The sequence below is a fragment of the Rousettus aegyptiacus genome, unplaced genomic scaffold (genome assembly GCF_014176215.1).
Source record: "Rousettus aegyptiacus isolate mRouAeg1 unplaced genomic scaffold, mRouAeg1.p scaffold_m13_p_8, whole genome shotgun sequence".
NCBI classification, from domain to species: domain Eukaryota; kingdom Metazoa; phylum Chordata; class Mammalia; order Chiroptera; family Pteropodidae; genus Rousettus; species Rousettus aegyptiacus.
In genome coordinates this window covers 27,299,270-27,324,475 of record NW_023416311.1, presented here as the reverse complement: position 1 = coordinate 27,324,475, position 25,206 = coordinate 27,299,270, and the positions used below count along the sequence as shown (strand labels likewise).

Sequence of the window (25,206 nt, the reverse complement as noted above, 5' to 3'; positions counted from 1 at the left end):
CCGGGGGCGGTGGACTCAGTGACGGACAGGCCTCCGGACCGGTCACGGCGCGCGTCGCGGTCCGGAGGGCCCGGCGGGGCGGAGAGCGTTTCGGGGCTCCCGGGGGGCGGAGGCCGGGGCGGGGGCGGGCGGGGAAGCCTCGGAGTGGGGCGGGGCCTAGGAGAGCAGCAGCGCTCCCAGCCAATGGGACGTGGGAGCCGTCCCGTTAGCGCCGGATCCCAGAGGGTAGGGCGGGGCGGGCGGCGCCGTGGGGATCCCGGGACGGCCAGGGGCCCCTGACTTGGCTCTGTGCGGCAACATGGACCGGATGGCCAACTCCATGAAGCAGGTGTCCAACCCCCTGCCCAAGGTGCTGAGCAGGCGCGGGGTCGGCGCTGGGATGGAGGCGGCGGAGCGGGAGAGCTTCGAGCGGACTCAGGTTAGGACTGGGGTACGCCTAGGGATGTATGGCTGGGGCATCCCTAGAGACGCAGTGTGCCGGAGGGGCTTTAAAATGGAGTAGGGGTCTTGCAGGAGAGGAGAGGGACGGGACAAAGGGGCTTGAAGAGGAGCCATCTGGTGCGCAGGTCTAGGCTACCCGAGAAGGTCGGGGACCCGGGCATCTTAACTGGCCTGGGGAAAAGGGCAGGGTGGCTCCGAGGAGCTGGCATGATCTGTGCGGCGCGGTCCAGGGAACCGGTCCCGACGGGGCAGGAGAGAGGTCACAGGGTCAGTGCAGGGGGAAGAACCAAAAAGTGGCCGAATGGAAAGGGTGCCCCTAGGCAGAGGGAGCGCACCCGGGAGCCACTCGGAGACGTAAGTATGACGGTGGAGAGTGGGGAGCTGAGTTGGGGATGTGAAGGGTGGGGAGCCTTTTCTCCCCTCTCGATCGCTTTTTAGTTGTACCGACATTCCCCCCACCCCCAGCACCCCCTTCCTGGTGCCTCTCGCTTGGCTCACATCAACCCCAGCTGTCGGCCCTCGGCCGGGCTGAAGGGGTCTGAGTGATGAGAAGGAATGTAGGAAATGCAAAGTGTGGCCGAGCTTGGAAATGACTGGGAGCTTGAGAAGAGGGGAGGCCAGGGGCAGGAATGGAGGCGCTTCACCGGACAGCCCAGTGCTGGTAGGATGAGCTGCCTAGTGGTGCCTAGAGCTCTGACTTGGGGTTTTGGCTTCATCCCCCAAGATGTGCCTAGCAGCTAATAGGCAGACTGCCCTATTTGTCCAGGCTGACCAGGGCTGGGGACCAAAATTCCTCTGTCTCAACAAAAAGCCACAATCCATTTTTACCTCAGAGTTTCATTGCCTGGTGTATTGATTTGACTGAATCACGCTGACATGTTTATGGTGTTCATCAGCTCGTTTGTATGCAAAAATTCATTTTAAGAGGCACAGCACTTCTTTTAGTTCTGGTGCCCAAGTCGTGTGGGCAGATTGGTTTTTCACTCTTGCTCTCAGAGTGGAACCTTTGAAGATCCAGCTGGGGCCTCCATTGCCAGAGGCTGGTTTCCCTGCTCTTCTTTTCTCCCCAAACTTTTAGACAGAAAAGATTGCGAGGACCTGACTGAGCGTTAGAATAAAGCTTTTCACCCCAGGGACCTCATCCTCTTCTCTTTCAAGCTACTTCTGGCCCTCGAAGGTGTGTCTGCGTGATGGAAAAGTAGGGAGTGTCCACTACTTGTGTCATCCTGCCCCAGGAAGGATGGCAGAGATGGCCATTCACTTCTGGATTTTGCTAGCTTTGTGAACTGGACTGCTGAAAAGAAGGAAGCTTTCCATCTGCCTTGTGTGTGACTGCCTCAACTAGCTGCCTGATCACATATGGCTGCTTGCTCCAGGAAAGTGTGAATATTATTATTTTTTTAATGGGAAATGAAAATACATAGGTGGTATTTTATGATAATCCTTTCTTTCTAGAGTCTCAAGTAAGTAAAAACTGGAACAAAAGAGAAACACATACAACTTTGATCCATTATAGTGATGGAAATTAGGTTTATGAAAGTTTTCATCCATGACTGGCATATCCGCTCACTATCCATGGACAGCCCAACAGGGAGAGTCTACGTTATTCTGCGGACGCTTGTAATTGGCTAAATATGACCTAGTGTTGGGGGTGTGGAAATAAAGGAGGTAGACTGGATCAGGAAAAGAGAGTTTTTCTAATTGTTAAAACTATTCAGGGAGAGGAAAAAACAGAACAAAAACTTAGCATTAGTCAATCTGAAAAAATTTACTTTGCTTAATGACTACCTATCAAATGTATTATGAGATATAAAAATAAGTTAGAAAAAATTCTTTAATGAGTTAAGAGACCATGAGAATCAGCCAAGGTATAATGATAATTGTAACTAAATAGTGTTTGGTTCTATTCTAAGTACATTATTGTATTACCTTCTTTATCCTAGAGAAGGATCTATGAGGTGGTATCAGCCACATTTTTCAGGAGGAAATTAAGGCACAGAGAGGTTATGTAACTTGCCAATGTCACACAGCTATAAGTCCCAACCTTTAAGCCATGTCTTGTGTTGCCTCTGAGTACTGGGCAGAGCACTGGCATTGGGGCTAGAAGTTTGAGTTTTATGGGCGGGAAGGTAGACAGGCTGTGTGGCCTCAAGTAAGTTGTCTAACCTCTCTAAGCCTTGGTTTCCTTATTGTAAAATAAAGGTAATACTTACCTCACAGGTTTATTATGGGGGCTATATTAAATAATATGTGTGAAAGCATTTTGTAAATTGTGGAGCACTGTTTCAATGATTATGGCTATAATCTGACAGGGAAGAGGAGGCATAAGAAAACACAGTAAGTAATTGTGCAGGCTATGATTAACTCTTCCATAGAGGGACAGAAGTGTTATTAGGTAATGTGATAATGACCAAGATCATGTGCATAAAGTGCAGGCTGTGGGGGCGGAAAGGAGGGGGGAGCCCTCATGGAGGACTGAACCCCGGTCAGCATGAGTTAGCACTTGCTGAGTGAAGGGGAGGGGAGGGGGCATTCCAGGAATGGGGTCTGGCCAAAGGAAACATCTGGAGGTGAGTGGATGATGGGAACTGGGGGAGGTGGAGACAGGGGCAGAATTGGCCACTCCCACCTGCTACCTCATACCAATTTTCCGTGTTACCCTTAGAAAACTATGAGCTTCCTGAGGACAGGACTGTGTCCCGTTCTTGCCTGTGTCCTCAGATGCCTGAGGCTAATGTTAGTGAGCTGGCTATAGTAGAGGGTAGAAAATAACTGGTTCGCTCCAACAGGGAGCCCTGGCCTGGGGTGGGGTAACTCAGCTCCGGGCTACAGAGGACATCTGCATTTACTTGATGTTTTTCCTCTCAAGATTCTTTCTGGTCCAGCCTTGCCTTCTACACTCTCAATCAGGAGTCTGTCCTGTGTCCATCAGAGGACTCTGATTTCTCTGCCTTTCTTCCGGTCAGGCCAGTGTCCCGGCTGCCTGTGCCCTCAGTCCAGCCTTGTTTCCTCACTTCTGCCAGCCTCTTCCAGGCGCCCTTCTGTCCTCAACTCTCCTGGTATCATCCTTACACTACATGTAGCCACTGTCTCTGCCAGAGTGGGACAAAGTGGGACAGGCCCCAGACCTGCCTGCCATAGCCTCCATTTCTACCTAGACCCCTGGCGTGTCCCCCATCCAGCTCATCACAAGCATCCTTCAGGCTCTAGGGAAATTAAAAGTTGTTCTTGCTCTCAAAATAGTTGCTGTGATAAAGATTCCTTGCCTGGAGCACTTTACAGTTTATAAAGCGTATTTTAGTCATCATTGAGGCTGCATGGTGGGAAGGTATTATCTCTCTCACTTTATGGATGAGAACTTGGTAACTTACCCAAAGCTGCTGGTTGGTAAATGAAGAGTCGAGATTTAAACTCAGGACTCCAGGTTCCAGGTCCTAGGCCCCTTCCACCACACTACCCTCACATCGTCAAATCCAGAGGGCAATTCCAAAATGAACTAGGAGGGCTGCCGCTCACAGAAAAACAAAATACCCTGTCTGTATTTACTTAGTTGGAAAATGGTTTTCTCTATGGTTTGCATGTTTTTTCAACATTCATTTAGTGAGCACATACCATGGAGAGGACTCAGAGATGAGTAAGATAAAGAGACTAGCCCCAGAGGAGCTCATGTGTCCACAGGAAGGTGGACCAGCCACTGCAGGGCTCCTCTCCACAGAGGACAGAGGACCTGCAGCAGTGGCCTCACCAGAGCCCTTACTAGTGCAGGACCTGATGAATCAGAGCATGCATTTCAACCAGAACCCCAGGTGGTCCTGTGCACACTGAAGTTTGAGCGGTCCTGCTTTGGGGCAAATGAATGCAGGGATCAGAGGAGAGGCCAGGGCTCTGGAAATACAGAGTAGCTCTTAGTCACAATCTCGGTAGAGCCCACCACACAGTACAGGATCCCAGTGAATTATACATTTGAAAGAGCCAGGAGATTTGGGTTCTAGAGAGGAAGAGACAGAAACCAATATTTATTGAGGCCCTGCTGGGTGCTAGGAACAAGTTAGGTGATTTATATCCGTTATCCTGTTTAATACCTCAGGCTCAGAGAAGCCAAATGACTTTTCCAAGGTCACACAGCAAGTAAAGAGAGAAGCCGGGATTTCAAAATCAGATGGCTAAGTCTTCTCCATGTTTAAGTCAGAGTGTTTCTGCCACCTTGCTGATGATGATCAGCAGATGCAAAGCCTTCGCTTCACCAGCTTGATAAATTTTAGGGTTGGGCTAGAGGGATTAGAAGTTCTCAGCCTGGGCTGTACAACCCTTTCTAGATATCCTCCTTGCTCCCTTAGTTAGTATTGAAAACATAGAAAAGCTGCTAGGAACTTTCTTTTGGGCTCATGGTTTATAGTTTTTGGTTTCCTCCCACTGATACTAATGATAATAGCCGACATTTACCACACTTATTATGTGCAAGCAGTGAAGGCCTGATACAAACCGCCCCTTTCAATCCTTACAACAAGTTTATGAATTATAATCCCTATTTTACAGATGCGGAAATTGAGGCTTAAGAGGGGTTAATAACTAACTCAAGGTTCTGAAGTAAGTGAGAGAGCTGGGCTTCAGACCCAGGAAAATCAGTCCCAGAGCCTGGCCTAACATGAGCGCCATCTCCGTGTCACTGCCTGGCCTCTCCGGCTCTCTTCTTTCCTCCCACTAATAGTTGGGCTCCCCTAGGTACTCTCCCCACCACACTTCTCTTTTACCTCCTGTCCACTTCCTCCTCCCTCACCTCTATCTGAAGGTTTCTCTTCCCACCTCCATGACACTGATTCCCCCCCCCACCCCCCCCCACCCCCCCGCCGCCCCACATCTCCCTCCTGACTTCTCAGCCCGAGTGACCACTTCTCATTGGACATCTGCCTCGGGATAAACTGCACATGCCCCAAGCTCACCTTGGGCCTCTCCAGACTGAATGGCCTTGTTTGGTCCCCAGCATCTCCTGGGCATCAGTTAGTTCTGAGTCTTCCTGTCCTCTCGCCCTCACAGCCACTTTCTATTCTGTGACATTTCTCTTGTTCTTTCGCTTCTCATTGTTCCTGCCCTAGTACTTCTTGTCTGCATTGTTGTAATCCTATCCTCCCTGCCCCCCAAATAGCCTGGTGCCAGATGGATCATCTCTAAAGCCCAACTGCTCTGTGACTCCCTTTTTTCAAGAGCCTTTCCTGGATCCCCAGAGACCCTGCATGATGTGGTACCATCAGGGTATCTAGTCCCTTTTCTTCCCAGGTTTTAACTTAACAGTGCACCCCTCCATTTGACAGCCTCCACAGTGTGCTTCCTGTTAGATAATGTTTTTAAGTGAGCAGGGGTCCTTAGCTACTGTGTGTCTCCAATTCATCTTAGCAAGCCTATGTTTGGCTTCCTTTCCAGACTATAAGCTTCTTGAGGGGCAGGGTCTGGGTCTCAAGGCCTTGCATAAGGCAGGCTTTGAGGCCTGTTTGCCAAATGTGTGAACATGAAAAGTTAGTGGATCTACAGGGAGACTAGGTACTGAGGTGCTCTTGCCGAGCACTTTTCCTTTGCACATTTTGGAGATTTCCCTCTGTCTCCTTTGATTTCTCCAGTGATGAATTTTTACTGAGTTCCTGCCCTGTGTGCCAGGCCTGTGCACCCAGGGTGCTATGGAAGCCCTTGCCCAGCTCCTGAGAGTTAGGCTGGAGAACTCATTCAGGAGAGAGCCTGCAGAGTCAAGAAATAGAATTGGGGCTCAAAGTTTATTATTTGGATTTCTGTAAAGTTTAGAACACTATAAGCATTCCCAAAACATGGTCTTGGCCAAAATATGGTCTTGGCCTTCCCAGGGCTTCTTTCTGCTTCAGGTGGGACCTTTCTGAGCTAGAAGATATTACTAAGAAGGGAGAGTGTCCTGGGCACCTGCATGTGGCTAATGGCATTGGCTGTCCGCAGGTGCTGGAGTTTATAGCAGGGCATAAGGGATGTTGCGATGAGTGGAGACTAATATGAGAGCCTTCCCTGGGTAGAAAATCTGGCTCTGTTATTGAATTTCTCATTTCAAAATGAGTAGGCTGGAAAAGATTTCTGAGGGTCCTTCCAGCTCTTCAATGTTTAACTTGTAAAACTCATGTTATAATGGGCTTTCACACTGGGGAATAAGGACATACATTTCTTCTGAACGCTTAACTGCTCTCTTGAATAATTTCCAAATGCTCCTGTGTGTGGAATGGGGTCCAGTTACCAGTGACGTGGGGCTCAGGAAAGGATGCTGCTGTACCTCAGGAAGGGATGGGGAGTGGCCATGAGAGTAGATCTGTAGCCCTACTTGAGTAGTGAAAGGGTTCTTTGCCTGTGAGGCACCGATGAAGGCGGGTTTCGTCTCCCCATCCATTGGTGCGCTTCCACCACCTTGGGGCAAAGTGTGGAGGAGACCTGGGTGGGGTGCAGGGTACAGCCTGGTGCAGAGGGCCTGGGGCCAGTGCTTCGCTTGCATCCAGAGAGCTGACGGCCTGGAGAGATGCCTACCTAGGAAAGGGAATTTGTCAGCCCCACCTCTTGGCAGGGTGGGAGCTGCTTCCTGTTTTCCTGCCCAGGCAAGCAGGGAGGAGCCCTGCTCCCAGCTGTGGGCAGTGCTGTCTGACACAGTGGGGGTGTCCTGTGGTTCAGACAGTGGAGGAGAGAATGGGAATTTTCTTGGATTTGAAAGGTTGCTGCTGTCGCCTCTGCTGTTAGGGCCTTGGGACAGCTCAGGAAGCTGGTATGGACCGTCCAGGAAGCTATTATGGCTTATGGTTTCTGATTTAACAACAGCTAACACTGTTTGTAGTTTATAAAGCATATTTACACATAACCTCTTTTTAGCCACAAAACAACATGCAGTAGGTAATTGTGGTCAGTTTTCAAGTGTGGACACTGAGGCTCAGAGAGCTTAAGTGACTTGCCTTAAGAGCATTTAGAAAGTGGCTAATCTGAGACTTGAACCTGGTTGGTCTGATCACAGGTTGTATACCTTCTTTTCCATATCTCCTTTAAAGCAGAAGCCTGGTCTGGGGCTGGTAACATAGAAAAGGTACAGAGATTTTTTTTTTCCCTAAATCTTTTCCAATTAACTTATTGGACATTTCAACTTCCTCCCAGAAGATTTTTGTAACACATATAACCATCAAAGGGCCTGTATCCAGAAATGTAAAGAACTTACAAGAAAAAAAAAAAGGACAACCTAATAGAAAAAGAAACAGGAGGAACTTCACAAAAGAGGATAAACAAATGGTCAATAAATATATACAAGGTGTGCAACTTCATTACTAATCAGAGACATGCAAATTAATATTGTAATGAAATACTACCATATGCCCATCAGGATGGCTGAAATAAAAATGAAAAAAACCCCGACAGTTCCAAGTGTTGGCAGAAATGTGATGCATAAAAATGCTCGTGCACTACTGATGGGCTGTACACTGGTGCACCTGCATTAGGAAACAGTCTGGTAGTATCCTAAAATTGAAGATATGTACACTCAATAACCTAACAATTCCATGGCTAGCTATGTAGCCAACAGAAACATGTACATATGCACCAAGAAGAATATTCTTAATCATATTTTATAATAACCCCAAATTGGAAACAATCCAAATGTGGATAAATAAATTGTGACATAGTCTTTCATTGAGATACTATACAAATGTGGATAAATTGTGACATAGTCTTTCATTGAGATACTATACAACAATGAAAATGAATAAACTACAGTTAACACTCAAAAACATAGGTGAATCTTATAAAAAAAAAAAAAGGTAGACCCAGGTAGACCCAAAAGGACACCTTCTGTATGCTTTTATATTAGGTTTAAAATGCATTTATATTAGGTTTGAAAAACAGGCAAAGCTAAATCAATATTAAGGGGTGCTGCTTAGATGGTAAAATTTTTAAGAATAAAAAGGATGATTACCATAGAAATCCAGTAAAGATTACCCTTGGGTGCATGGGAGGTTAGCGATTGGGAGGGTGTGCTAGGGGAGCTTCTGAGGTCCTGCCATTGGTCTGTTTATTGGCCTGGATGGTGGTTTATGATAATTCATTCAGTTGTACATTTTTGTTTTCTGCAGTTTTATCTATTTATATTTCAAAATACAAAAGGTAAAAAAACAAAACAAAAAAAACAACAACTCCCAGCAAGTGGAAGAGAATGTCTTGAGGAGACCAAGAACCTGCCACTTATATATTTGAGCTTTTTCTTAAATATAGAACCTTCTCCATAAAAGCTTTTGATTATGAATCATGCATATACAAACATCTTCCGAGTACTGCTGTAACATGTAGCCGTGAAGTTGAGACTTATCATTAGCCCATACTTAACATGTTGCCCTTGGCTTCCATCCATTTGTCTTGTGTCTACCTCCTTTAGTGGTATATGGGTCCTAAGTTCCTCACTCAGCTTTCAGCCAGTTGCCCCAGCATCTAGCAGAGGGTTTGACACCAGCTAAGGCTCAGGATGCCTGTGAAATACAAAATACATGGTGAAAAGTTTTCGAAGGAGAGAGAAAAATGTGGCTGCAGGCTCAAAAGAAGTGCATTTGAATAAAACCAAAGGCCTGGGTGGTAGACATTTGGAACACAACCTCATGCTTAGTTCATGTTCTGAAAATGTAGATCAAATCATGCATGATGGAGACATGAAAATCTAGGAGCTTGGGACATGTCATCTGGGCACATAGCAGAAACACTAGCCTTCTAACACTGGTTCTTTGAGGTCTCTGGCTGTGCAGTCCCTGGGACCAGCCCACTATGCAGTTGTTATGTGTGTCGTTATGTCTTATTGCTGTCATGTGTCCCCTTTTCCCTATTTGGCTGGAAGCAATGCCTTCTCTGTTTGATTTTCCTTGAATATGTCTTGACCGCTGCCCTATTCTTCCATCCCATTTTCCATTATCTTTCAGAAAGAGATACGCAGACATGAGCTGTGTGGTTTCTTCCCTGAGCAAGATCCAGGGCTATTTCTTAAACCCCTAAACTAGAAAGTAAATATAGGGCAAATGAAGGGAAGCTTCCCTGTGTCCAGTGGGGAGTAAGACATATCCAACCTTAGAGGTTGAATAAGCTAAACATTTTTGTTGGGCCTAAAGAGTTAGGTGATTTAGCTCTAACATATCATGAAGGAAAGTCTGAGAATTAAAGATGTCCTTATGTCATAAAGGATGACCTGGACCTCTCACAGACCCCTTTCGGGGGCCTCGTTAGAGGCAGAACTAGGGGCTAAATGGACTGGACTGGTCCAGTGGCATTAATGATGTTTTTGTGGAAACAGAAAAAACTTCCTTTAGTACCCAAAAGAACGATACATAACTGTACCATAGTGATGATGGTGATGGTGTGGTCATCTCCTTCATGCCCTGTTCCAGGGACTGCTCGGAGCTCAGAAGTTTTGAAAATTTATTTATTTTCATTTATTCTGAGTGCCAGTTGAGTATGTTTAGAAAGCCTTTTGTTATGGGAAATGGGAAATAAAAACCAAGTGATAGGAGAGTCCTACATGCCTTGGGTAGATTCCCAGGCATGGTACTGCCTTAGGCCTCAGATGGAAGAGCAGGTCTGGGTAATGACTGGCTGTGAGGCCCTCTCAGCCTCTGTTTCCTCATTTGCAAATTACTTTACATAATAGTACAGGTCCACAATCCCTGACCTGCTCTTCTGAAATCCCAAAGCACTGGAAACCTGAAGTTCTTTTCAGAGTTTGGTACCTGTCCTGCACTTGTCTGGGCTTATTTACATATGGTCTTTGTTATATTCCCATCTTAGAATGGATGGTCATATGATATCCTGCAAAGATATTACTATGTTTGTTAGAAGGTGTTGCCTAGACCACAGAGTTCTAAATTCCCAAACACACTTGGCCCCAAGAGTTTGGGATAAGGGGTTGCTCTCCTGTAGTATCTACTCCATTGAGTTTTTGGAAGGATTTGAATAAAATACCTTATGTATACAAGATGAAGCATTATGCTAGGCAAATAGTACGTGCTCAATAAGTGTTAGCTGTTAGCTTATTATTCATCAGTTTTAGAATCACACTTGTAGGACTAGGAATAATTAGACTAACTATCCAAGTCCAGCTTCCTGTGTTCAATAAAAGTGATGTGAATTATTTTAAACTAGAAAGAATTGAAGTAACAGTTTGGTATGGAATAGGAAGACCCAAAGACAAAACTGGGTTCAAATCCGATCTCTGCTACTTACCACCTTTGTGACCTTGGACAAATGCCTTGACTTCTTTGCCTCAGTTTTCCCATCTGTGTAACAGGGGATAACAAAACTGTCTCATGGGGTTGCCCTGAGGATTCAGAGAAACTGAAGAAGGCAGTGTATTAAAATGAATGACCCCTGACTGAGCCAGCCACGTCACCTATGTGGTTTTCTTGCCAAAAGTGCAATAACCTCAGTTTAATCACAAAACATCAGGCAGACCAACATTGAAAGATATTCTACAAAATAACTGGCCAGTACTCTTCAAAAATGTCAAGGTCATGAAAGACCAGGGAAGACTAAGGAGCTGCCACAGACTGGAGGAGACTAAGGAGATGTGACAATAAAAGGTGGGATCCCAGGTTGGCTTCTGGACCAGAAAGAGGACAGTAGTAGAAAAACTGGAGAAATCCAAATTAATTTTGTAGTATAGTTAATAGTATTGTACCAAGGTTAATTTCTTCATCTTGATGATTTTCCTATGGTTATATAAGGTGATAGTTAATATAAATGGAAGTTGGGCAAAGATGTACGGGAACTCTACTATTTTTGCAATTCTTCTGAAAGTCTAAAATTATCTCAAACTGGAATGTTTAAAAAAAAAAAATGGCATGTTGCTTGGCAGACTTTAGTCAGGGCTAAGCAAATGTGCATTCCCTGGCTCCCTTGGGTCATCCTGGGGACACTAGAGACCTACACACACATAGGGAGAGGACGGTGGTTTCAGAGGAGGGAAAGTGGTATTAGTCCCGGCTGCATCGGAGGAGGGAGAAAGTCAGGTGCCGGTTGCAAAGAGAAGCTCCTCTATGTGCCCAGGTCTTGGATGCAGAACAGAGCAGGACCTTTGTATGCAGAGCAGCGGACACACTCTGTCAGGCTCTATTTGTTGCTGTGGTACTAGTAGTTAAACACTTTGCAGTCAGACAATCTTAGTTCCATCTCCACTTTTGTTACTTATTATCTTGTGGGGACCTTGGGAAAGTTACTCATCTTTAACATGGGACAATGTACTGACATTTCGGCTCAATGAATGGATTGAATGAGAGCGTCCAGAGCAGTAGCCAGTATGGACTGTTGCTTCTCCTCCCCCTGAAGCCTGCCTGAGTGGCCCCAGTGGAAGTGCCTACTGCCTTCCAGGTTCCCTACAGTATCTATTTTGTGTCCCTCCAAGGGCCTTTTCTAGAGCCTGCCAGTCCCACGGTGTGTGTGTCTTGTTTGCCCGTGACCTAGAGCTCCTGTAGACCACAGGGCTTTGCCCATAGGAAAATGTGCAAAAGTGGTGAGTAAGTGGGTGAGTGAATGAGTGAATGAATGAATGAGTGAGTGAATGAGTAAATGAATGAGTTTGTGAGTAAGTGAACGCATGACTAGATGAGTAAAGAGGTGCCTCTCTGAAAGAGAACTGCACACACCACGTGTGCTTGTTGGTGCAAATAGTTAGTTGCCCCTTGGCAAACTGTTTTCCGGGAGGAATTTGGAAGCGTTCAGACCAGACACACCCTTTTATTTTGATTTTTCTCCCCCTACCTCGGATACTAGTCACCTGTCCAGAAAAAAAGAAAAAAACCAATTAACTCATTTTCTTACAGTGTTTGAACATCTTAAGCTTTAAAGCTGTTTGTCAGCGCCTCACAATTCTCCGGGCCTCTCTCCTTGTCACTGAGAACTTTTTACCACAGGAAATCAGGCTCATTTTAAGGGCCAAATAGTCACTAAATATAGCCTCCCGGCACGGATATTAAAAGAGCTGTGTTGATGATGTTATGTCTGAATAGAGAAGAAGGGGAAGAAAATAACTTTTTCTTTTTCTGGAAAGAAGAGTGAAGATCCACCAGGTTTTCTGTGGGTCCACAGGGAGGCGAGCGATGATGTGGCATCAGTATCTTCATTATGGAATCACCAGATGTTCGTCACCAGCTTGGGGCTTGGTTTTAGATTTCTGTCGCCAGGCAGTTGTTTCTTGGTAATTCCTTCTTGTCTCCATTGAAAAATGCCCCTTGCCCAGGGAGAGTGACCTCAGATGAATGTGCCCTTCCCACCAAGCCCAGGAGAGCTGCACTCAGGGAGGTGTCAGTGAGAGCCGCTCTCCCCCAGCCCCAGGACCAGCATGGGCTGAGTGGGGAGCTCACCCCTGCATCTTTCTCTTCTGAGTGCTGGTTGACAAGCAGCAGGTGACACAGGTGGAAAGGGGTGGGATGAGGCCCTGGAATGTTCGTTAGTGAAAAGTGAGCAGTCAGTATAGAAGCCAAGAAACAGGTCATGCCTTAGAGGGAGATCTGGATTGAAATTTCATGCGCACTAGTCACTATGGCATAGATTTGTGGGGTGGGAGGGTGGGGTTTTCGTGGGGAGAATGGCTTTCATGGGGGCTGATGACTTTCTCTTTTGGCTTCCACTTTGGGGTAATTGGGTGGTCAGAATAATGTCAATAGAAGATAAAACTTTGGGGATGATATTTTTGTTTCTCAAATGTTCCTTCAAGAATATAAGTAGATAGGGAGGAGTGGGAAGGGGGGTGGTAGATGGGGGGAAATTTTAAAAATTATTCAATTAAATAAAGAAAAAGAGAAGGAAGGAAGGAGGGAGGGAGGGAGGGAGGAAGGGAGAGAGGGAAGGAAGGAAGGAGGGAGGGAAGGAAGACAGACAGACAGACTATAAGTAGGACTGTTTTAGGGGTTCTGAACTTTCTTTGGGGCAGAACTTACATCTCTTTGGGAAAAAACTTAGTAGTTCTTTCTGTAAGAAGCTCTGTGCAATGAACTCACTTAGTCTTTGTATACCTGAAGATGTCTACATCTTTTTTTCTCTGTTATAACCAAGATTTTATTGGTACTTGTTTGGTGATTAGCACACAAACGTCGAATTAATGCTAGTATTAAAAAGCCTATACAATATAGCTGCAATACTTAGCTAAAGTGTTACTCAACTACTGTTCCAATGTAAAATTTGGAGACATTTTATCCACAAATAGAGGACACCAGAGCTCAGAGTTTTCAAATATTGCTAATTTTTAAGCATTTTGTGAGGACTGTCCTGATAACGCAGGAAGTGATACCTCACACATTATACTCACGGCACCTTAACAGTTTTGGAGAAATTCCAGACCTTCCCTTGCGGAATTTTGACACAGATCGTGTTCAGTTCAGATAAGGAGACATAAACCATATTGAAGCCACAAAGACAATAATAGGGGAAAAACACAAAAATGAAAGATGGGTCATTTAAAATGACTGTCATTTGGGCTACGTGTATTTTAGAGGATTTTTTGTTATCCTTCTCACACAGTCTATGGAATGTTATGTTTACATCAAACAAAACCTCCCTTAATCGAACATTCCACAAATTTCTGGTTTTACTGAAATTAACCAGCACATGATTTTACCTCTCAGAAAGGAATTTGTACTTATTTAAGGATGCATTAAAATGTGGGATAAGGTGGATTCCATGTTTCTTAAAAAATATGTTTCTGGCACTACAGAAAAATTTGCATTTCCGAAATAGGTGATGAAGCTGCTTCTTAAAATTGTAGGAGAAAGGTAGGTAAGAACCGTCGCTAAGATTGGTCTAATACTGCTTTCTTTTTCCCACTGCACTGGAGCCTGAAATAGCCTCCTTTTTAGGTTCCGGTCCTGTTAAGTTGTCTTTAGTCTCTGCTTAATGATCCTCCTCTGCTCATTTTCTTTTGCTTCCTTTCCTCTTTTGTTGAGACATTTTTGGTCTGATGAGATTTCCTTTCTTACTACCTTTTTTGCCTAAGAGTCCATTTTTTTCAAGGCCAGACTAGATGACTATTTGCTGGTCTTCTGGGGGTTTCTTCTTAGTGCCCATTCAGCAGACTTGACTTTCCTTATTGTCATCCTGACCGAAAGCAGTGACTGTGGACACAGTGGCGGCAGAGGGCATGGCCTGTAGGTGCCATGGTGAGTCCCTTCCCAAAGCTGGCAACCTGGGCACTCCCCCTCCTGCTACCTGAGCTGCTGAGTTACAGGATGGAGGTGGATGGACTAGCACATGAAACAGGATTAGGATTCTGCTGCCTTCTCGCATATTGTTCTTTTTCTTCAACACTTTGAAGCTATTATTCTGTTGTTTTCAGGCACTTAATTAGTCCAGTTGTCAGTCCCTTGTGAATAATCTACTTTTTCTTTCTAATAGCTTCCAAGATTCTTTTTAATGTAGTATATAATGTACACCAGGTGTTTTCATTTGTTGTTCTTGGGACTTATTTTACATTATAGTCTAATTCTGGAAGATTCTCGACCATTATCTTTTTGGTTATTGCCTCTGATTTTTTCCCCACTATTCTCTCTTTTGCAAATCCTATTAAGTATATCATGGAACTTCTCATTCTGCTCTCCATTTTATTCAATTTCTCTTTCATATTTCCTGTCTTATTTTGCTTTCTTTGTTTTCATTCTAGGTGATTTCCTCAGATCCCTCTTTGTATTTACTAATTCTCTCTTTAGTTGTACCTAAATCTACTCTTTGATTTCTAGAATTCCTATTTGTAATCCTTTTTTTTTTTTTTAAATTTACTTGCTCTTTTTCTACATCTTATTTTTGCTATGTGGTTTCTGTTACTTTTTTCATCTTATTGAATGTTTTAAAGATTATTATGTTGAAGTCAGGGGACTATTATTTATAGTTTCTGCAGCATTTGATTTTCTTTGTTGAATCTGATTTTTTTATAGTATTTGATTTCCCTGTAACTTTTGTCATTTTTGTCTGTCAGAACATCTTTGGTGGAGATTATATTCTATGGGGTCCTGCATCAACCTTGTTATTATGGTATCCCTTGGAACATCTTTTTATAATTGTCTTTGCTAGGCCTTCCAGAACCCATTGGTTCTAGACCAAATTTTACTTGATTTTCCATGACAAGGGTTCCACACTGCATGTGAGTAATGGGGAACCTTGACATACTCATACAACGCAGGCTGGAGGCTCTTCATTCCTCTAGTCTCCTCACCAAAGGTCGGGGGCTGTAGCTTTGGCCAGGAGCTCAGTTCCAGATCCCTGATGCCCACACAGTTAGTGACCTTAACTTGGGTCCCTTATAGCTTATACATGGTTGCATATCCTGTAGCATGCGCCTTTGAATCTCATTTGCTGCAGTAGCTTTCTGGTATCTGGAGATACTTTCAAGTCTGTCTACAAGTTGATGTTATCTAAAAAAAATTTTTTTTCTAGCATGTCTACATATTGTGTGAAAGAGGAGGTCTTATGTATGACAACTTTGTCTGCGCTCTTTACCAGAGACTTAGTCCTTACTATTTATCTTCTATAAAGCAGCCAGAGAGATCTTTAAAAAAAGAAAAGGAAAAGAAAAACATCAATCAGATTATTTCATTGTCCTGATTAAAACCTTCCAGCGGCTTCCTATTTGCCTAGAATAAAAGCACCTTTATTAAATAAACTATAAGATCCTTTATAAGCTGCCCCTGATACTCTTGCCAGCCTCATCGTGTTCACTATGCTTCATACTCCTTAAAGGGGCTTATTCTGACTCCCCCCCCCCAAAAAAAAAACCCCACAAAAAACTATACCCTCACTCCCCATCTCATCAGCTCTTGCATTTTCTTCATCATAGGTATTATCGGGTAGGATCATGTTTGTTTTCGGGTTTTGTCATCTGTCTCCTTCCCACAACTAGTGGGAAATCCATGAGCGCCGTAAGAATCTGTCTTATTCACTGCTGCATCCTCTGCCTCCACAATGCAGTGGGACAGCAATTAGGGCCAGTCTTCTCCTCTGTAGGTTAGAGCATTCAAACATTTGCCACCTGTCTTCAGAATTCCTACCTCTAATCTTTCAGGAAAGAACACTAGAGATACAGTCAAAGATCAGTGTGTCCCAGTTCTGGCTGAAAAGCACAGTCCCTGTGTGATCTTGAGCACTTAACTTCTCCCAGTCTCCATTTTCTCATTTCTAAAATGAGAACTACCCTATGTGATAGAGTTTTTGCGAGAATGAAATGTGAATATTCTCATAGCCTTGGGAGAAGTGGCAGCAATTATTTAGGAGTAAAAGTATTCACTTCTCAGGGAGGGGACTATAGGCTTCACCTTACCAGGGTCATGAAACCCTTGAGACTTTTTTCACCCCTGGTCCTAAGCCCAAACTTGTTGGTTATCCTCCAGCGTTGACTTTTATTTCTGCTGTGGCTGTATTTTGAGTGACTGTATAGATGGTAAGCTCCATATCTGTCAACCAACAAATGTATTTTTGAGAGCTTGCTCTAAGCGACAGTTCTAAAAACCTGTTCCTGCCCTCATGGAGGCTCTGCCTGGTTGCTGGAGGGCAGGGGTCCTGGTGTCCTCTTTGGCTTGCTCGACAAAGTTCTGTCAGAGTTCTGAATAAGTGGGTTAGTTGGAATGCCTGCCAAGACCTGCCTTGATGGCATTCATCATTCAGCAGATAAGGTTTTCTAAGCGCCTGCAGTGCCAGGCGCCAGGAGTCAAGGATAATCAGACTTGATTGCTGAGTTCAAGTTGCTCTTAGACCCAAGAAAGAACACGTGGGCCAAATGGTCACTGCAGCTGCTAACCACAGAAACAGAGGAGGCCAAAGTGAGTGGAAAGAGGCCACGAAGGCAGGATTGACTGTCTCAGTTGCTTGTTAAAGAACTCATGGCCACACTGTGGCTTGTAGTGATTCTTAACGTGACAGTCGTGGAGAAGAGAAGAGAAGCTCAGTGCACACTGGAGGAGCCAGGGAAGCTTTGGAGAGCAGATGGGTCTCAGGAAGGCTTTGGAGGACCAAGGAGTGTAGCTGTGGGGAAGAGGGCGACAATGTGAGTAAACAGGGAATACTGCAAGCAGAGGCCACAGACTTCCTGAGGGCTGGATTCTTTTGTGGGCTTGTTTTGTTTGGCCCATGCAGTGCTCTTTAAAATTAGAACTTAATGTCTTAAGTTGGAGAACATACTCTTTCCTTCACTGTGGTCCTCACCATTCTTCATTTTTATTGCCAACCTGACCAAACACATTTAAAAACCAGCCTAGACCCAGGAGAATCAATGGAAGGGTCTAGATTTCATAAGCTAGTTCAGTATAAGGAATAAAAGTGCTGGGAATGAGATATATAAAAATCAATAGTATGTTTTCCTCTATATCAAAAACCTGCTTGCAAGTATAATAGAAAACAGATCCTGTTTACCAATGCAGCAAGACCATAGTACCTTTATGAATCTATGAAATCTCCAGTCATTCACTCAAAACAAATTGAGTGTGTGCTATATGTTTTATCTTTAATTTAAATTTTTAAATACATTTTGGAATACATAATTAATTTAAAAAAAAAAAAGCGAAAAGGCTCTCTTCTACTTCTTTCCCCTACAGCCTGGAGAAAGAACCACTCACTTCCTAATTCCCTGTGTTCCCTCCAAGTATTTTTTTATATGCAAGTAAATATAAATATATTGGGATATTCCCCACTTCCCCCGCTTTATATACAAATGATAGGTTCAGAGTCTTGCTTTTTCACTCCACCAGATATCTTGGCAATGTTTTTTATATCAGCATGTAAAAGGGTTCCTCATTCCTTTTTTACAGTTGAATAGTAAATATACTGATTTTAGATATCTTAAATAGAACCAGAAGCTCCAGAGTAAAATTGCCTGGGTTTGAAACCTGGTTCTTCTGCTATGACTTTGAACTAGCAATTTCTCTATGCCTCAGATTTTTCATGTGTAAGTAGAAATAATAGGTACTGAATCATATTGTTGCAAGAATTGAGTGAGATAATGTTTATAAAAGGACCTAGAATAGTGCCTGGCATATAGTGAGCCCCTAAATATTAGCTGCTTATTAAAATGATGAGTATTATAAATGCAAAGTAAGGTGAAAGGTTAAGGAGTGACTTGGGCCAAATTTTAGATAGAGGGTTCCTGATGAAAATTATAAAACTACTGAAATTATAAAACAGATAAATTAATGGGGAGACACACTTTGTTTCCAGCAGAAACTATGGAATTTATAGAGATTGTCATCTCTTCCAAGTATAATTTATATTTATCCATTTATAACCAAAACCTCAACAAGATTTATTTTGGAACTTTGTAAGTTTTTCTAAAATTTACCTGGAAGAATAAATGAGTGGGAATAACTTAAAGCTTTGTAAAAGATTGCTGTGATGAGAAACTTGCCCTATTAAATATGAAAACACATTTTAATGATTAAAACAGTAACTTAATTGATGGCTTCAGAATGAACACTTCATAGAATAGAGTAAATAACCCAGAAACATACCTTTATACACATGTAAATTAATTATATGACAGAGGTGACCCCACAAGTTGATAGGCTTGGAAAGATCATCTGATAAATTAGGCAAGGGTCATTGGTTAGCTGTTTGTGAGGAGAAGAAGCTGTCTTAGATTCTCACCTCAGGCTGCATGCCTAGATAAATTCCAGATAGATTAAAAAGTTAAATTTGGGGGAGGGGGAATTAAACCATTACAAAAAACTCGAAGAAGGCAGAAGGAAACGTTTTGGGATAGGGGAGGACCTCTGAGTTTAAAAGCAATTAAAATATCACAGTGAGAAAAACTGACTTATGCAATCACAAAAAGTTAAGGGCTCTGTATTAGTTTCATAGGGCTGCTGTAATAAAGTACCATAAAGTGGATGGTTGAAAAGCACGGAAATTTATTCTCTCACTGTTTTGAAGGCGAGAAGTCCAAAATCAAGCTGTTGGCAGGGTCATGCTCTCTCTGAAACCTACAAGAAAGAATCCTTTCTTGCCTCTTCTAGTTTCTGGTGTTTGCTGGCAGTCCTTGGTGTTCCTTGGCTCATAGGCACATCACTCCAACCTCTGTCTCCGTCTTCATATGGGGTTTTCCTTGTGTGTCTCTGTCTCTCTTCTTATAAGGACACTAGTCATCATTGGATTAAGGGCCTACGCTACTCCAATATGACCTCGTCTCACTTTAACTGATGACACCTGCAACAACCCTATTTCCAGATACGATCACATTCTGAGGTACTGGGGTTTGGGACTTCAAACTATCCTTTGGGGGAACATAATTCAACCATAACGGGCTTCATATTGTCAAAGTACAACAGAAGAGTTCAGCTAAAGTAGCAAATTGGCTGCATACCTTCTTCTTCCTAGATTTGCTACAATAATAGTAAAAAATAAGAACGATAAAGACCCACAAGGACAAAGAAGAATTGTTATCAAAGGAGAGATTTCAACACATTTTGGGAAGAATTAAAGAGATGCTGACGAGAGGAGAGCGAATTAGCTCTGCGGGGCCCAGGTGAGCTTCAGCTTGGAGCCATCCTGGTAGGAGTGGAGGGAAGCAGGACTGACATTAGGTGAAGAAGATATCAGTGTATAAGAACTGTACCCCCACCACCCTCTGCATTCCAGCAGCCAAGCATTTATCCTGCAGCTGGGGACCAGATTGGAGAAACTGACCTGGATTAGCTCCTAACTCAGAAACTCAATGTGGCAGAGGGTGGAGTACCGCAGTGCTGAAAACAAGGCGGCTAGTCTGGAACTTTCACTACATCCAGACATGCCCAGGTGGGCGATCAGAAGATGCTTCTCTGGAGAAACGTAAGGCCTCGGAGCAAAACCCTCCACAGCCTTATTGGGAGGCCAAGTGAGAGTGCTGGCTCCCCACACACTTTCCCTAATATGAAATTTGCCAGTTGATGAGCTCCAGCAAAGGAACCTCCAATTAACTTTTTAGAGCTTTGCCACTAATTTAAACAGCTAACCGAGGATCAGCTGACATAGAAGGAAGGGCAAGCCTCTGCATGAACAAAAGAATTAAATAAACAGTCAGGAAGAAACAAAGACAATGTAAATTCAGAAGCAAACTTCAGAAACTTCCAAATAGTATTCTCATGGAGTTCAAGAGGGCAGTGAACTCAAAATTTCATTAGAAAATAAAGTCATAGAAGATAAAGTGAAGAAAAGCTCTCACAAAGTAGCAAAAAGGACGAGTTGAAAAGTACAAAGAACCGATATGAGACCTCCAGCTGTGAGGCTCAGTTCCTAACTGGCCGAAAACCTACCTGGCCATGGCCTGGGGGTTGGGGACCCCTGTCTTACACAGTTTATTTGTGTCTTTTGCTTATTTTTTATTTCGATTTTCTTTTTGTTGCTGAGTTGTAAGAGTTCTTTATGCATTCTGGGTACTAGACTGATCAAATGTTGATTTGCAAATATTTTATTTTATTCTTTTGGTTATCTCCTCACTTTCTTGGGAGTGTCACCACTGCCTTTTAAACTATATTTAAGTATGATTTTGATGATATTTATTAAAAAATAAAATTAATAAAAGAATAAAAATCAAATATAATTTAAAAAGAGGATAGTATGTTTTAAAAGTGATAGAACAAATATCTTCCTCTGCTTAGGGAACTTGTACAAATCCATAATTAAACACAGGCTCCAATAAATAAATGGATATGAATAGATGACTCACAAAGGAAGAAAAAAATTCATAAACATAAGAAAAATGAGTAAGTGAAAATACAAATTAATCTAATAAGATATTTAAACCTTTTTTATAGTGACAAAATTGAATGATGTCAAGATGTACAAATATATAGGCAGTCTTCTGATAAAGTACAAACTAGCGTGACCTTTGGGAAAGTAGTTCGGCACAACATGTCAAGAATCTTAAAAATATTGTTACTCTTTGACCCAGTAATTAACCTTCTAAGAATCTATCCTAAGAAAATAACTTGAAATATACAAAGCCCTCTTACATGCAAAGATATTTATTACAATGTCAGTTTAATGGTGAGGAATCGTAAACAACCTAAGCATTCAACAGAAGGTGGATGAGTAACTTCTTATATACCCAAGTGCTTGAAAAATGCCTAGCGCACACTAGGCATAAAATAAATAGTTGAATGAATGAATATATCTGCAGGAAGGAATATTATGCAATCATGTAAAATTATATTTATATAATTTTTAATAATGTGAAATTATTAAACTTTGGAGGGAAATGATGTTAAAAAGATTATCTGGAATATGGTCTTACCACTTTTTTTTTTTAAAGGTTTTATTTATCATTAAAATAAAAACAGGAAAAAGAAGGAAATAAATAAAAACGTTATCTCTGGGTGGTAGAACATTAAATAATAAAAAATATACAGTCTTCTTAGCTGATGCACGGTTATCTGATCTGTCTCAGTCAGGGCAGTTTTCCGATGACTTCATCACCTGGTGGAAAGGATGATCTGAAAGTGGAGGTGACCCCTTCTGCTGGGCTCTCTCTTCCCCCATTAGTAAAGGTTTTGTTAGGGCTAAAGCATCTGACTCTTTGCTGAGTACTAGCTGAGAAATGCAAAATGTATGAAATTTATTCTCAAACACTTAAGCATCTATTTTGCACCAGGGACTAAGGACACAAAGTTCAAGGACCCCCTTACCCCAGGGAGTTCACATTTAAGAACAAATAAAATAATCAGGGCTCCAAACCATCCTCTGTGTGTGCATAGCAAAGGACAATGCTGTCTTCAAGTTTCTTGGTGGTGCTCTCTGTGCACCTGTCACGACTCACTCAGTTGACAGCCAGGCCTAGGATACCTGAGTGCTTGTTTTATTGTCCTCATGGCTTTTGACAAGGGCTCCTTGTGTGACAGATGAAGTCACTGACTATACTCCAGGGAAACTGACTGCCCCCAAGTGCCGGGGCATGGCTAAAAATTATTTATATTATATATTCATAATATATATTTATACATATTTGTAAATATGTGCACGTATATATATATATAAATAATTTTCTATGGTGAGTTGGTATTGCCTTTACAATAAGGCAAAAATAAAAGTATACTTTGTGTTTTTCTTTTGGCATTCACTCTGCTTGTTTTCTGTATTGTCTTGCTGCCTGGGTTGCCTGCAGGCTGCCCAGAAGGCTTTGCTGAGAGAACAAGGATCCTGAGCATGGCAACAGTGTGGAGCTGAGCTAGGGGACCTCAGAGAGGATGGAGGGGCCTTGAAGAGAGCCCCTGGTCAATTGGTCAACTGGAAGCACTAGTCTTTTGCTTGTCACTAAAGCCAGGGACACCCAGGTGCCATGGGCCCACTTTTTGCTGCTGGCTCCTGGAGAGGCTCCAGCGATCTAAAGGTTGCTATTAGGATCCAGAGCTGGGAGGCTTGTGATGACTGGTGCAGCTGTCCCTGGGAGGGGACCAAAGGCTGCTAAGGGAGGGAGGGTGGCAGCTGCTGGCAGTGGGCACAGGGCCCGGCCTGGGAGAACCAGGCAGAGGATTTGCGTGGAGGGCCTGACAGGTGGAGCTTTGTGTCCTGGGTGTCCTTATCCGGAGGGGCGGCCAAGCAGATCTCTCCTTACCCCAGTTCCCTCTCATGTGGGCTGGACTTGGCCACCTTCCAGTCACTCACTCCCTGAGGGTCCTCGCCAAGAACCCCTCAGCCTCCACTCCTGCAGACAGGACAGTGGGCTCCACATTCCCTGCATTCACTCAGCCTTGGCCAGTCATTGTGGGGCTGAGGGCCTTCTATTAATATGATGGCAGAGGGGTCTCACTTTCTGACCACGGAAAGTTCTGTGAGCACTTGCCTGCCCGAAGGAAGGCAGCCTTGATGGGTTTACACATGCCACCTCCCAGGTTTGTGGCACACACGGCAGGGCACCAGCAGCATGCCATGCGGAGTCCAGGATGCAAGGAAGACTGCGGCTTTGCTCCCAGTTTCACAGAGGAGAGGGACTCAACAACAACCAGTGTGAGAGTACTAGCTGAGGTATGTGGGGGACACTATGGGGCACTAGGAAGGACGCAAAGGACTCTTTCTGGGTTGGGGGGTGGTGGACAAGTTACAGAGGAGGTAACTAGTGAGAGAGGCTTTGAAGAAGTTTTACAGCTGAGGACACAAGAGAAAAAAAATCATTGAAGAAAACATGTTGGATAGGCCCTGAGGCATGGAAGAGAGCCAGGTTCTCTCTAGTTTGTGGGTATGGGTTGGGGAGGGAGTAAGGCACAGGGAAAATGAAGCTGGAAGGGAGCTTGGGCCCAGATTTGTGTGATTGCATATCTCAGCATCTGAGATTTTAAAGGTGGCCTGTGGAGGGAGCCGATGAGGAATACCAGCAAAGTCATCTTTGTTTCTGGTGAGGTGCCAGCCATACTCCTCAGAGATTCAAAGTCACCAGATCACCCAAAAGCCTTAGAAATATTAGATAAAGAGAACAAATATCCTTTCAGATGCATAGAAATGCTTATGGGATAGCAAGAGAAATTCCTATCTCACCTTCCTGACTTTCTTCTGGGGGCTCCTTGGGGCCCCTCCCAAATAAACAATTTGCTCTGGAGTTTGAGAACCTAAACTAAGATGGATTCTTCAATAAATTATGCTGAAGCAACTGGTTTTCCATAGGGGAAAAAAATAATAATAAAATAAAATTAGAATCCTGAGAAAAGGCCTTTGAACTTGGCAGTGAGTTATGGCAACCAAGCAAGCAACTTGAGCTGGCGAAGAAGGCTGCAAGCAGACACAAGCTTTCAGGGCAGATGGTAATGGAAACTTCTTGGAGAAAGCATGCTTAAAGTTAAAGAGAAGCTGGAGTTTGCAACTCCAGCAATGAAGACCTGAAAGCACAGAGACAGCCAGTCTGGGTCTCTGCCCTCCATCTCTGTATGTATCTTGGGGCCCAGTTTGCACAGAGATGAGTCTTGGCTCCAGAGACTAGGGCACCTGTAGCCATTCTGTCCTGTCCACACTGAAGGTCAGCTCTGTCTCCCCTCTGTGGGAGGGATGGAGAGGATGGGAGGGCACAGCCAGTATTGAGAAGCCAGCTTTGGGCCTGTCATCTGGCTCCAGCTTGGTGGTCCCTGGAAACACGTGGCCTGTAATCTTCCACCTTTAACTCTTCCCTGCACTCACGTATGTAAATCTCTTTGGAACCGTTGCAGTAATGGTGTCGCCTTGGTCTCCAGAAGGAGCAGCACTGCAGCAGGTAGCTGTGAGACTCTCAGTGAATCACTTAACCTCTCCGTGCCTCAGTTTCCTCATGTGGAACATGGGGATAATACCTATTTGCAAAGTTGTTATGAAGGCTAAACAATAATAATGGTCAGCAACTGTATATAGCACCTCCTGGTGTCAGATGCTATGCTATATACTTAATGGCATTTCATCACCAACCCATGAGCCAGGTAGAGGTGATCTCTAACACTAACTTAGGGATGAGGAAACTGAGGCTCAGAGAATTACATAGTTTGTTCAAGTTCACGTAACTGGTTGGCTGCGGAATTGGTATTTGACCCAGCTACACTGCCTCTTTATTGAATAATATACACGGAAGTGTTTTATAAACAGTCAAGTGTTGTACAAATGTTCGTTTGTTTCTAGTTACTCCTTGATAAACTTCAGAGACCAGAATAGACCCTTCAACAAATGGGGAACAGGTGCTCTTTTTTCCATAACACCAGGTGATAAGGATGGGACAGGGGAAGAAAGGTTTGCTCAGATGCCCATGACCTCTGGACCTCTATGAGCTGCACTACCAGAAACAGAAAGCTCAACATGTCTCTC

General features: G+C 43.7%; 1 protein-coding gene across 2 annotated transcripts in view; it reads left to right on the top strand.

Moving 5' to 3' along the window:
* The first annotated feature begins 239 nt into the window (after positions 1 to 239).
* Positions 240 to 25,206, top strand: part of HIP1 (huntingtin interacting protein 1) — a 123,569-nt gene continuing 98,602 nt past the window's right edge. Inside the window, exon 1 of one of the 2 annotated variants that reach the window (XM_016146556.2) lies at positions 240 to 418. In XM_016146556.2, coding sequence (XP_016002042.2) covers positions 299 to 418 — 120 coding nt within the window. In that variant the 5' untranslated portion in view covers positions 240 to 298. The remainder of the gene's footprint in view (positions 419 to 25,206) is intronic. The other variant, XM_036225350.1, reaches the window with a different exon arrangement.